Source organism: Pelobates fuscus, chromosome 2, assembly GCF_036172605.1.
Source record: "Pelobates fuscus isolate aPelFus1 chromosome 2, aPelFus1.pri, whole genome shotgun sequence".
Taxonomy (NCBI): domain Eukaryota; kingdom Metazoa; phylum Chordata; class Amphibia; order Anura; family Pelobatidae; genus Pelobates; species Pelobates fuscus.
The window spans coordinates 434385329-434399640 of NC_086318.1; the positions used below are offsets into that span (position 1 = coordinate 434385329).

At 42.1% G+C, this 14312-nt stretch overlaps 1 protein-coding gene across 1 annotated transcript in view; it reads right to left on the reverse strand.

The window, feature by feature from the left end:
- The window catches only part of PLB1 (phospholipase B1), a 157296-nt gene that overhangs the window by 8752 nt on the left and 134232 nt on the right, over positions 1-14312 (reverse strand). The window contains exons 49-52 of the mRNA XM_063441548.1: positions 12984-13035; positions 12126-12206; positions 10085-10150; positions 9616-9710 (exon numbers count right to left, since the gene is read on the reverse strand). Of these exons, the coding sequence (XP_063297618.1) occupies positions 9616-9710; positions 10085-10150; positions 12126-12206; positions 12984-13035 (294 nt within the window). The remainder of the gene's footprint in view (positions 1-9615; positions 9711-10084; positions 10151-12125; positions 12207-12983; positions 13036-14312) is intronic.

The following is a 14312-nucleotide window of genomic DNA, read 5'->3' on the forward strand; positions in this document are numbered from 1 at the left end:
ACTGAAAAAAACAAAAGCAATCATTTGGGTACTTATCTATATGGGGCTGGTTGGATCTGGTACGATCTCGCGACAGGATTTGTTTATGGGGTATGGGCCAAGTAATTGGGATCACACAATGTAGAACAACTTTGGTTATCTCAGCATGAAGAAACTACATCCCAGGATCCAGTACATATCGAGTATTATTGAAAACCTTATTTTATTGTTAACTTCAAATCTCTGCGATCCCATACCAGCTCTATAATTATAGCTGATACTCTGCATTTTAAGCTTCTCCCTGTTTGTACAATGGAATACTGGGAGCTAAGCAGTTCCACTTCGGTTATAAAAAGCCCATTGGGGTATCATGTTTCCCAGAATCTTATTTTCTAATTTGTAATGATCAGTGAAGGTCTGTGCATTGCAAGGAATACCTTCTTCACATTGACAGGTTTCCCAAGTTTTTAGTTGGTAAGTACAGATACATGTTTTATAGATACAGATAGGCGTATTATAGATACAGATAGACGTATTATAGATACAGAGAGATGTATTATAGGTACAGATAGACATATTATAGGTACAGATAGACGTATTATAGGTTCAGATAGACGTATTATAGGTACAGATAGACGTATTATAGATACAGATATGCGTATTATAGGTACAGATAGACGTATTATAGATACAGATAGACGTATTATAGGTACAGATAGACGTATTATAGATACAGATAGACGTATTATAGATACAGATAGACGTATTATAGGTACAGATAGACGTATTATAGATACAGAGAGATGTATTATAGATACAGATACACGTATTATAGGTAAAGATAGACGTATTATAGGTACAGATAGATGTATTATAGATACAGAGAGATGTAATATAGGTACAGATAGACGTATTATAGGTACAGATAGACGTATTATAGATACAGATAGACGTATTATAGATACAGAGAGATGTATTATAGATACAGATACATGTATTATAGGTACAGATAGACGTATTATAGGTACAGATAGACGTATTATAGGTACAGATAGACGTATTATAGATACAGATAGACGTATTCTAGATACAGAGAGATGTATTATAGATACAGATAGACGTATTATAGGTACAGATAGATGTATTATAGGTACAGAGAGATGTATTATAGGTACAGAGAGATGTGTTATAGGTACAGATAGACGTATTATAGATACAGATAGATGTATTATAGATACAGATAGACGTATTATAGATACAGAGAGATGTATTATAGGTACAGATAGACGTATTATAGGTACAGATAGACGTATTATAGATACAGAGAGATGTATTATAGATACAGATAGACGTATTATAGGTACAGATAGATGTATTATAGGTACAGAGAGATGTGTTATAGGTACAGATAGACGTATTATAGATACAGATAGGTATATTATAGGTACAGATAGACGTGTTATAGGTTCAGATAGACGTATTATAGATACAGATAGACGTATTATAGATACAGATATGCGTATTATATAGGTACAGATAGACGTATTATAGGTTCAGATACATGTATTATAGATACAGATAGACGTATTATAGGTACAGATAGACATATTATAGGTTCAGATAGACGTATTATAGGTACAGATAGACGTATTATAGATACAGAGATGCGTATTATAGGAACAGATAGATGTATTATAGGTACAGATAGACGTATTATAGATACAGATAGATAGACGTATTATAGGTACAGATAGACATATTATAGGTTCAGATACATGTATTATAGATACAGATAGACGTATTATAGGTACAGATAGGCATATTATAGGTACAGATAGACGTATTATAGGTACAGATAGACGTATTATAGATACAGATAGACGTATTATAGGTACAGTTAGACGTATTATAGGTACAGATAGACGTATTATAGACACAGATAGACGTATTATAGATAAATATATACGTATTATAGGTACAGATAGATGTATTATAGATACAGAGAGATGTATTATAGATACAGATACACGTATTATAGGTAAAGATAGACGTATTATAGGTACAGATAGATGTATTATAGATACAGAGAGATGTAATATAGGTACAGATAGATGTATTATAGATACAGATACATGTATTATAGGTACAGATAGACGTATTATAGGTACAGATAGACGTATTATAGGTACAGATAGACTAATTATAGATACAGATAGACGTATTATAGGTACAGATAGACGTATTATAGGTACAGAGAGATGTATTATAGGTACAGAGAGATGTATTATAGGTACAGAGAGATGTGTTATAGGTACAGATAGGTATATTATAGGTACAGATAGACGTATTATAGGTACAGATAGACGTATTATAGGTACAGATAGATAGACGTATTATAGGTACAGATAGACGCATTATAGGTACAGATAGATGTATTATAGGTTCAGATAGATGTATTATAGGTTCAGATAGACGTATTATAGATACAGATATGCGCATTATATAGGTACAGATAGACGTATTATAGGTTCAGATACATGTATTATAGATACAGATAGACGTATTATAGGTACAGATAGACGTATTATAGGTTCAGATAGACGTATTATAGATACAGATAGACGTATTATAGGTACAGATAGGCATATTATAGGTACATATAGACGTATTATAGGTACAGATAGACATATTATAGGTACAGATAGACGTATTATAGGTTCAGATAGACGTATTATAGATACAGATAGACGTATTATAGATACAGAGAGACGTATTATAGGTACAGATAGACGTATTATAGGTTCAGATACATGTATTATAGATACAGATAGACGTATTATAGGTTCAGACAGGGCTGCCATCAGAAATTTTAGGGCCCCTGACACAGCTCAAGATCTGGGCCCCCGGGGCCAGCCCCGAGTCCAGCCACAAGGATGAAGTGTGTGTGTGTATAGTGGATGCGGTATGTGTGTCATGGATACAGTGTGTATAGTGGATGCAGTATGTGTGTCATGGATGCAGTGTGTATAGTGGATGCAGATTGTACGTTTTGTGTAATGTATGTAATGTTTGTATGCATGCATTAGATGCAGAGTGTGTGTGTAGTGAATGTAGGTGTGTGTATAGTGAATGCAGAGTGTGTGTTTTTGTAGTGGATGTAGTGTGTATAGTGAATGTAGTGTGTTTGTAGTGAGCTTGTAGTGAGTGAAACGTGTGTATAGTGTGTGTAGTGCAAAGTGTGTTTAGTGAATGTAGTGTGTGTGTAGTACAAAGTGTGTTTTGTGAATGTAGTGCGTGTGTAGTGCAGAGTGTGTTTAGTGAATGTAGTGTTTGTAGTGAGTGCAGAGAGTGTATAGTGAATGTAGTGCAGAGTGTGTTTAGTGAATGTAGTGTGTGTGTAGTGCACAATGTGTATAGTGAATGTAGTGTGTGTGTTTAGTGCAGAGTGTGCTTGTAAGGATTCAGTGTGTGTGTAAAATAGGGGGGAGGGGAGTATTATTTTTTATATTTATTTGTGTATATTTCAATTTTATTCCCCCCTCCCTGGTTCTTACCATGCCAGGGAGGGGGGAGATCACATTTCCTGTTGATCCAGTGGCATGGTGGAGGGAGCCAGCCGCGGTTCATTGAAGAGGGGGCCCAGCAGCACACACTGTCTTCCTTTCCAGCTCCTCTCTGACTAACTCTCGCGAGACAGGCCTGCGTGCTGTGCGGAGCGTTGCCATAGTAACCCGTGGCAACGCTCTGGCGGCCGCAGGGTGCAGGAAAGTTAGACAGAGAGCAGCTGGAAAGGAGGACAGAGTGTGCTGCTGGGCCCCCTCTTCATCGTACAGGTAGTAGGGGGTCCTCTGTGCACATATATATATGTGCTTCTCTATGACAAGCGTTCAGCGTCGACATGCAGAGATGTTGAATGTCAGTGCTGCACATTTTGCAACACTGACACAGGAAGCGCCTAGGTGTTCCTAGGCAGAAATGTAAACACTGCATTTTCTCTGAAAAGGCAGTCTTTGCAGAAAAAAACCTGCAGTAGTAGACTATACTCCCCAGAACAACTACATTAAGCTGTATAATATAAATTAAGCTGTAGTTGTTCTGGTAACTATAGTGTTCCTTTATCTTTGTGCGTGCAAAGGGTTAGGGACTGCAGAGGGTGCCGAAAGGAAGGGGCTGTAAAGGGTGTGAGTGGAAGGGGCTGCAGAGGGTACAGGGGGGAATAGAGGCTGTAGTGGGTGCAGAGGAGGGACAGGATGTAGTGGGTGCAAAGGGTAATAGGAGCTGCAGTGGGAGCAGTTGGGTAGCCCACTAGCCACTACCAAAAGCGAAACCCTACCATTGCGCACAGTGCAGAGGGCAGGAGCTGCAGTGGGAGCAGCAGGTAAGGGCTGCAGTGGGAGCAGAGGGGTAGGGAATTCAGTGGGAGCAGGGAGGTAGGGGCTGCAGAGGGAGCAGGGAGGTAGGGGCTGCAGTGGGAGCATGGGTAGGTGCTGCAGATGGAGCAGGGAGGTAGGGGCTGAATGAGGTAGGGGTTGCAGAGGGAGCAGGGAGGTAGGAGCTGTAGGGGGTATGGGCTAGGGGCTGCAGAGGGAGCAGGGGGTAGGGGCTGCAGAGGGAGAAGGGGGTAGGGGCTGCAGAGGGAGCAGGGGCTGCAGAGGGAGCAGGGAGGTTGGGGCTGCAGAGGGAGCAGGGAGGTAGGGGCTGTAGGGGGTATGGGCTGCAGTGGTCGCAGGGGTTAGGAGCTGCAGAGGGAGGTGGGAGGTAGGGGCAGTAGGGGGTATGGGCTGCAGTGGGTAGGAGCTGCAAGGGTATGGGCTGCAGTGGGATCAGGGGCGTAGGGGATGCAGTGGGAGCGGGGGGTGGGGGCTACAGAGGGAGCAGTGGGGTTGGGGCAGCAGAGGGAGCAGGGGATGCAGTGGGAGCAGGGGGGTTGGGGCTGCAGAGGGAGCAGGGGATGCAGTGGGAGCAGGGACTGCTGAGGGGGTAGGGGCTGCAAAGGGAGCAGGGGGTAGGGGCTGCAGAGGGAGCAGGGGATGCAGTGGGAGCAGGGGGGTAGGGGCTGCAGAGGGAGCAGGGGATGCAGTGGGAGCAGGGGGGTAGGGGATGCAGTGGGAGCAGGGGGGTAGGGGATGCAGTGGGAGCAGGGGGTAGGGGATGCAGTGGGAGCAGGGGGGTAGGGGCTGCAGAGGGAGCAGGGGCTGCAGAGAGAGCAGGGGGTAGGGGCTGCAGAGGGAGCAGGGGGTAGGGGCTGCAGAGGGAGCAGGGGCTGCAGAGGGAGCAAGGGGTAGGGGCTGCAGAGGGAGCAGGGGGTAGGGGCTGCAGAGAGAGCAGAGGATCCAGTGGGAGCAAGGGGGGGTAGGGGATGCAGTGGAGAGCCAGGGGGGGTAGGGGATGCAGTGGGAGCAGGGGGGGTAGGGGATGCAGTGGGGGTAGGGGCTACAGAGGGAGCAGGGGGTAGGGGCTGCAGATGGAGCAGGGGGTGCAGTGGGAGCAGGGGGGTAGGGGATGCAGTGGGAGCAGGGGGGTAGGGGCTGCAGAGGGAGCAGGGGGGTAGGGGCTGCAGAGGGAGCAGGGGATCCAGTGGGAGCAAGGGGGGGAGAGGGTAGGGGATGCAATGGGAGCAAGGGGGGGGTAGGGGATGCAGTGGGAGCCAGGGGGGTAGGGGATGCAGAGAGAGCAGGGGATCCAGTGGGAGCAAGGGGGGGGGTAGGGGATGCAGTGGAGAGCCAGGGGGGTAGGGGATGCAGTGGAGAGCCAGGGAGGGGGGTAGGGGATGCAGTGGAGAGCCAGGGAGGGGGGTAGGGGATGCAGTGGGGGTAGTGGCTACAGAGGGAGCAGGGGATGCAGTGGGTGCAGGGGCTGCAGAGGGGGTAGGGGCTGCAATGGGAGCAGGGGGTAGGGGCTGCAGAGGGAGCAGGGGATGCAGTGGGAGCAGGGGGGTAGGGGCTGCAGAGTGAGCAGGGGGTAGGGGCTGCAGAGGGAGCAGGGGATCCAGTGGGAGCAAGGGGGGGTAGGGGATGCAGTGGATAGGGGGGGGGGAGGGGATGCAGTGGGAGCCAGGGGGGGTAGGGGATGCAGTGGGAGGGGGGGGTAGGGGATGCAGTGGATAGGGGGGGTAGGGGATGCAGTGGGAGCAAGGGGGGGGTAGGGGATGCAGTAGGAGCAAAGGGGGGGATAGGGGATGCAGTGGGAGCAGGGGGGGGGGGGGTAGGGGCTCCCAAAACCCTCCCAAACCTTACCTCTCTGGTGGTCCTCTTCTGAAGGAGCCTCACAATGCTGACACGCTGCCTGTAAGTCTGCTCAGGGCAGCTCCGCATAGCTCACTCTGCACTGTGACTGGTGATGTCACTTCCTGCAAAACAAGCCCCACGGAACTGCCCTGAGCAGTGTTACAGGCAGCTCAGTGAGGCTGTGTTTGGAGACAGGCACACTGAGGGGCAGCCTAGTGGGGTCTTTGGGAGGGCCCTTAGCTGTCCCTCAGTGTGCCCTGCACGGAGGGAGAATATTTTTAGCAGCAGGGGCCCGCGGACGGCTATGCGGGCCCCTTGCTGAGTGCAGGCTGGCTGGGGAGATTGTTTAACTCCCCAGCTCAGCCATTACTTACTGCAGCAGTATGTGGGGCTCGGGGCCCCCCAGGACCGCCGGGCCCATGACAACTGTTATGGTTGTCATGCCCTGATGGCGGCCCTGGGTTCAGATAGACGTATTATAGGTACAGATGATGTGGGATTATTAAAAATCTTTATTGTACTTGTATTGAATTATTGTACTAACTCCATTTTAACTCTATACTGTGATGATCCTCCATTTTGTCCTCCTAACCTGACTTCTTCAATCCTCCATTTTGTCCTCCTAACCTGACTTCTTCAATCCTCCATTTTGTCCTCATGACTTAACTTGTGTCAGGATCGGGACAGGGATCCAACACGCAGAGTACAAACAGTAGAAAGGTACGTATACCGGGCCTTAGAATGGCCGGACTAACGTACAGAGAATAACAGAGAATAGTCAGAGACAAGCCGAGGTCGAGGGAACGAGAAGACAGGTAAGCGAGAGACAAGCCGGGTCAGAGGGATAACAGAGATAAGCAGAATAGTACAACAAGCCGGGTCAGAACCAAAGAGAAAACTAGAATACAAGAGCACTGAGTGACTAGACAAGCTAGAACCACGACAGGGCAATGAGCTGATGAGAGAAGCAAGCTTAAATACCCAGAGTCCGGAGAGTAGACACGCCTCAGCTGGGTGCTGATTGGATAAAGCCAATAGAGTGGCAGGTCGCTCGGGATAGCGTCAAGACGTCACGTATCGAGCGTCATGTTAGAAAAGGAAGCGGATCCCTTGCGGCCAGCGTTAGAATGACTGGATGGACCGCGAGGAACGGGAGATATGGCGTGTCTAGACGGATAAACAACTAAGTCTCTACCCTTCTCAAAGGTAGAGACCTCAGGTACCCTGACAACTTGTTCATTTTAAAACTACCTTACGTGACTGAACTTCTCAACCCAATTAGTATAGTAGACAAAGACTGTATTTCCTGCAAGGACAAGCACCAGGAGGTGCTGGCTACTCCTTAAAACTTGTAAGATAGTATAGTTTGAAGGCCACGAGAACACAGTAGTAATGAAATGTTCTATTCATAAGAGACCTTGCACCTGGACATGAGGCCTGATATCATTGACCGTGTAAAATGACGCTCAGGACCCCCTTATCCCCACCCGTGTCCAGAACAATCCCACCTCCGGTGGGTGGACACGGGACTAACCTCTTAATTTTTTGAACCAATAGGTAAGACACTAACCCCGACACTTAACAATTAATCCAATTGATGATGTTTATTTGCTGATATTCTAATAATCAATGATGACGCAAAATGCCTCTTAAAAGGGCCTGCGCGCCCGCTTTTTCTGCACTTGCCAATAAACTTTCTCGAAGTTATTTTAACCTGAACCTTGTGTGTCAGACTTAATTACTTCAGCGTATATACGCAATTCAATTTTATTGATTTGGACAGGAACAGATAGACATTTAAACATTTTGGTTTACTTTTAAAAAGTACCATAACACAGATAGACGTATTATAGATACAGATATGCGTATTATAGGTACAGATAGACGTATTATAGATACAGATAGATGTATTATAGGTACAGATAGACGTATTATAGGTACAGATAGACGTATTATAGGTACAGATAGACGTATTATATAGGTACAGATAGATGTATTATAGATACAGAGAGATGTATTATAGGTACAGATAGATGTATTATAGATACAGAGAGATGTATTATAGGTACAGATAGACGTATTATAGATACAGATAGACGTATTATAGGTACAGATAGACGTATTATAGGTACAGATAGACGTATTATAGACACAGATAGACGTATTATAGGTACAGATAGATGTATTATAGATACAGAGAGATGTATTATAGATACAGATACACGTATTATAGGTACAGATAGACGTATTATAGATACAGAGAGATGTAATATAGGTACAGATAGATGTATTATAGATACAGATAGACGTATTATAGGTACAGATAGACGTATTATAGATACAGAGAGATGTATTATAGGTACAGATAGACGTATTATAGGTACAGATAGACGTATTATAGATACAGAGAGATGTATTATAGATACAGATAGACGTATTATAGGTACAGATAGATGTATTATAGGTACAGAGAGATGTATTATAGGTACAGATAGATGTATTATAGATACAGATAGACGTATTATAGATACAGATAGATGTATTATAGGTTCAGATAGACGTATTATAGGTACAGATAGATGTATTATAGATACAGAGAGATGTATTATAGGTTCAGATAGATGTATTATAGGTTCAGATAGATGTATTATAGATACAGAGAGATGTATTATAGATACAGATAGACGTATTATAGATACAGATAGGCGTATTATAGATACAGATAGACGTTTTATAGGTACAGATAGACGTATTACAGATACAGATAGACGTATTATAGGTACAGATAGACGTATTATAGATACATATAGACGTATTATAGGTTCAGATACATGTATTATAGATACAGATAGACGTATTATAGATACAGATAGACGTATTATAGATACAGATAGATGTATTATAGGTTCAGATAGATGTATTATAGGTTCAGATAGATGTATTATAGGTTCAGATAGACGTATTATAGATACAGATAGACGTATTATAGGTACAGATAGACGTATTATAGATACAGATAGACGTATTATAGGTACAGATAGACGTATTATAGATACAGATAGACGTATTATAGATACAGATAGACGTATTATAGATACAGATAGACGTATTATAGATACAGATAGATGTATTATAGGTTAAGATAGATGTATTATAGGTTCAGATAGACGTATTATAGATACAGATAGACATATTATAGGTACAGATAGACGTATTATAGTTTCAGATAGACGTATTATAGGTTCAGATAGATGTATTATAGGTACAGATAGACTTATTATAGTTTCAGATAGATGTATTATAGGTTCAGATAGACGTATTATAGGTTCAGATAGATGAAAAATAGATTCATATATTATAGGCTGGTAAAACATTAGCCTATAATTCCATATAAATGGCTAATACTTACGGTTTTAAAATGCCACATCCGATAGTCTCTGCTTTTACGGTACGCAGACCTTGAATTTCCATAATTTCGACCAAGTTCACAAAGGCTCGAGGGATCTAGATAGAGCACATCGTATCAGCACCAAGTTTGCTTTGTTAACTTCTAAAATGCAGATGCAGCACTGAAATGATTTATAGAGAGCTTGTCTTTGTGCGGTTGCTATGGTAATTTATAGTTATTTTTTTTTTTTTAATTTGTGGCAGAAGTTCATACCGTGCAGGTGCTAATTAGTAGACACAAAAAAAAACCACAATGGCTCCCCTTGGGGGAAACAGACCTTTATTTAAAAAAAAAAAATGATTATTTTTCTTACTATTACTTTGACATTAAACATATTGTGCAGAACCACTTACAAACTCTAATTAAATTAGTTTCTAATGATGTGAATGTCAGGGCCTGAACTCCCAGTTCCTGCATTCTGGTACCATACCTCTTTGTAGAAAATCTCCAGGGTGTCTTCAATGTGCTTCACGTGGTTTTGTAGTGAATAGCGATTCTGGGAGAGAGAAGGATAGCGGCTTATTTCAGTATAAAATCTATCAAAACTGAATTCACCCTGACATTCGCATTATTATTATAACACCTCCAACCAAACCTCAAATGGACGCCAAACCGACTGAAATGGAGAAGGTGTGTGGGCAGATGTTTGGGGCCGGCTGCACTATTGGCGAAGTCCAACAGTTCATCATTCCTTGATAGGAGGTGGGACTGCCCGAAACAATGGAGTGAAACAGGTGATGTAAACTACCCCGTTCCTAGTCTATGCTGAGCAGATTCTAGATTAGAACATGCATTTCATAGAAGATACAGGAAATACTGCTTATCCAATACATATATTATAATACATATTATACAGGGAGTGCATAATTATTAGGCAAATGAGTATTTTGACCACATCATCCTCTTTATGCATGTTGTCTTACTCCAAGCTGTATAGGCTCGAAAGCCTACTACCAATTAAGCATATTAGGTGATGTGCATCTCTGTAATGAGAAGGGGTGTGGTCTAATGACATCAACACCCTATATCAGGTGTGCATAATTATTAGGCAACTTCCTTTCCTTTGGCAAAATGGGTCAAAAGAAGGACTTGACAGGCTCAGAAAGGCAAAAAATCGTGAGATATCTTGCAGAGGGATGCAGCACTCTTAAAATGGCAAAGCTTCTGAAGCGTGATCATCGAACAATCAAGCGTTTCATTCAAAATAGTCAACAGGGTCGCAAGAAGCGTGTGGAGAAACCAAGGCGCAAAATAACTGCCCATGAACTGAGAAAAGTCAAGCGTGCAGCTGCCAAGATGCCACTTGCCACCAGTTTGGCCATATTTCAGAGCTGCAACATCACTGGAGTGCCCAAAAGCACAAGGTGTGCAATACTCAGAGACATGGCCAAGGTAAGAAAGGCTGAAAGACGACCACCACTGAACAAGACACACAAGCTGAAACGTCAAGAATGGGCCAAGAAATATCTCAAGACTGATTTTTCTAAGGTTTTATGGACTGATGAAATGAGAGTGAGTCTTGATGGGCCAGATGGATGGGCCGTGGCTGGATTGGTAAAGGGCAGAGAGCTCCAGTCCGACTCAGACGCCAGCAAGGTGGAGGTGGAGTACTGGTTTGGGCTGGTATCATCAAAGATGAGCTTGTGGGGCCTTTTTGGGTTGAGGATGGAGTCAAGCTCAACTCCCAGTCCTACTGCCAGTTTCTGGAAGACACCTTCTTCAAGCAGTGGTACAGGAAGAAGTCTGCATCCTTCAAGAAAAACATGATTTTCATGCAGGACAATGCTCCATCACACGCGTCCAAGTACTCCACAGCGTGGTTGGCAAGAAAGGGTATAAAAGAAGAAAATCTAATGACATGGCCTCCTTGTTCACCTGATCTGAACCCCATTGAGAACCTGTGGTCCATCATCAAATGTGAGATTTACAAGGAGGGAAAACAGTACACCTCTCTGAACAGTGTCTGGGAGGCTGTGGTTGCTTCTGCACGCAATGTTGATGGTGAACAGATCAAAACACTGACAGAATCCATGGATGGCAGGCTTTTGAGTGTCCTTGCAAAGAAAGGTGGCTATATTGGTCACTGATTTGTTTTTGTTATGTTTTTGAATGTCAGAAATGTATATTTGTGAATGTTGAGATGTTATATTGGTTTCACTGGTAAAAATAAATAATTGAAATGGGTATATATTTGTTTTTTGTTAAGTTGCCTAATAATTATGCACAGTAATAGTCACCTGCACACACAGATATCCCCCTAAAATAGCTATAAATAAAAACAAACTAAAAACTACTTCCAAAAATATTCAGCTTTGATACTAATGAGTGTTTTGGGTTCATTGAGAACATGGTTGTTGTTCAATAATAAAATTAATTATATATTAGTTATATAATTATAGATAGATTATTATACATAGATTATTATAGTTATATCATTATACATAGGTTATAATACATATATTATTACTCACCCTGTTATGACAATACTGACACAGGTCGTTGCCTCCGATAAAGATTGTAATCACTTTCCAGTCTTCAGAAAAACGGATCTCCTGGAAGATAGAGAAATTACTATTACAATAGATCAGGTATTATTTTTCTTTTACCAGGTGTTTATGTAATAAATCAGTTTTACGTACTATGCTAGGTTTACATCGAATATAATCTGTTAAATGATTTATACACAGCCTATCCATCTCTCTATCTCTCTATCTATCTATCTATCTATCTATCTATCTCTCTATCTATCTATCTATCTATCTATCTATCTATATATAGTGCATCAATAGGGAAAACTTGCTTTCATGTGTTCTATACCAAGTGTTTGGTAATATATCAGTTGTTATTACCTAATAAGACAATATATTGTAGTAGTGTATATATATCTATGAGCTTGGTTGAGCATGGCCCTCGTCACTTCTTGTCTAGGTCAATATTTTTTATGTCAATTACTTGTTGTCAGATGCACAATTACAATCATTAATTCAGTGTTAACAGATTCTGCAGGGATTTACAATAGTTAAAGCAAGACACACATTTCCATGTAACAAAACAGACATGATATACGGGAACAGTATCTGAAGAGGGCCCTGCCCAATAGCACTCCTTGTTCTAGAATTGTAGTACGCTGCATAATATGTAGGCGCTATATAAGTAATAACGCACACGGTAGCTATTCATATTCTAACAGAGGTTTTGCTATAATAAAGAAGGTATTAGGAGCAGCCGTTAATATATTATTTAAAGACAGATCATGTTCTGCTATCTGTAGACATTTGTTATATTATTCCAGAATCGAGATAGCTCGGGGCGATGGTGTGAAAACTTACAGAACTTTCTTTCATACTGTCCACTAGTCTCCGGGCCTGGGAGGTCATGTTTCTACAGAAAGAGAATTCTTTGTAATTAAATTGATATTAATACATGGAGTTATGGCATGAAAGTACAGATACACACACATAAAGATTCAATATACTGTATATTTGTTAATGTATAAATATTTTGTATAGAGAGAGGATGGATATTATGTATCTCTTATATCGCATAATATTTTTAGGTTAGGGTTAGTGTAAGTGGTACACTACGACTAATATCAGATATGCCCTAGTTCTGCTAAGATGAGGGTCACCAGATCTCAAGAGGGTAATTTGTATGGTCACTAACGAGCTCTGACGAGCCTCTAAACCAGGCGAAACGTGCGTTGGGTTTAACATTGCACCGACATTATCCTGACATCGTCATTTCCATCCCTGCATCCCCCAGAACCCCGGGCTGAAACTCTATTCCCAAAAGATTTTACAAACTATTTTCGGTACCTGCACATCAATGCTTACTTTGGCTGACTGTTAGCCATTTATAAGCATTGGCGGGGAGTACACCGACTCTGATACATTGGGAAGTAGCATACTGACCACATAAAATAACTCTGGCTGACCGATAGCCATTTAGAATTACTGGGGAGTAATATACCGACCAGGGTATAGTGGGAAGCAATATACCGACCAGGGTATTCATTCACTCGGCTAATCTACAGTACATGTAATTTTCGCTATCGATTTGTCTGCTGTATTTTTGCTCTACTTGCATTCTTTATTTACTATAATTAGTGTCCATGAAGGTACTATTCCTATTCTATGTATCTTTATCCCTGCTTTGATAATTACTAATTTTATTATTTTGTCATCTTTCTACTCAGTGCCACTAGTGCACTTGAGGATATGATCTGTGCACTAGCTCAGACAGTTCAGCACGGCACCAACTAGGTACTTAGTTTACTTCTCTCGAACGGATCAATTGAGCTGGCGTGCCTGCATAGAATTAGTTGTTACGCTATATGCTGCTTATTTTCTTTGGCATGTGAATACTGTGATGTATCCACTCTTCCAGTAATTGATATTATGATACATTGTCCTTCAAGATCAAACGAACAGACCTTTATATACATGTGTAGCAAATTCTAGCAGTTTGACATTAGAAAGTTTTCTTCACTCATTCTATTGCAATCATTTTTGCTACTTTCAAGGCACTCAGTCTGAGGATACTAGACCTCACACTATTGAGTTTTACAGTCTGTGGATCTAGATATATGGATCCACTTTTCTTCTTTCTCCTGTGCTTTATACTGTATTGATTAGCTTTGTTATATAGTTGGATTCTGG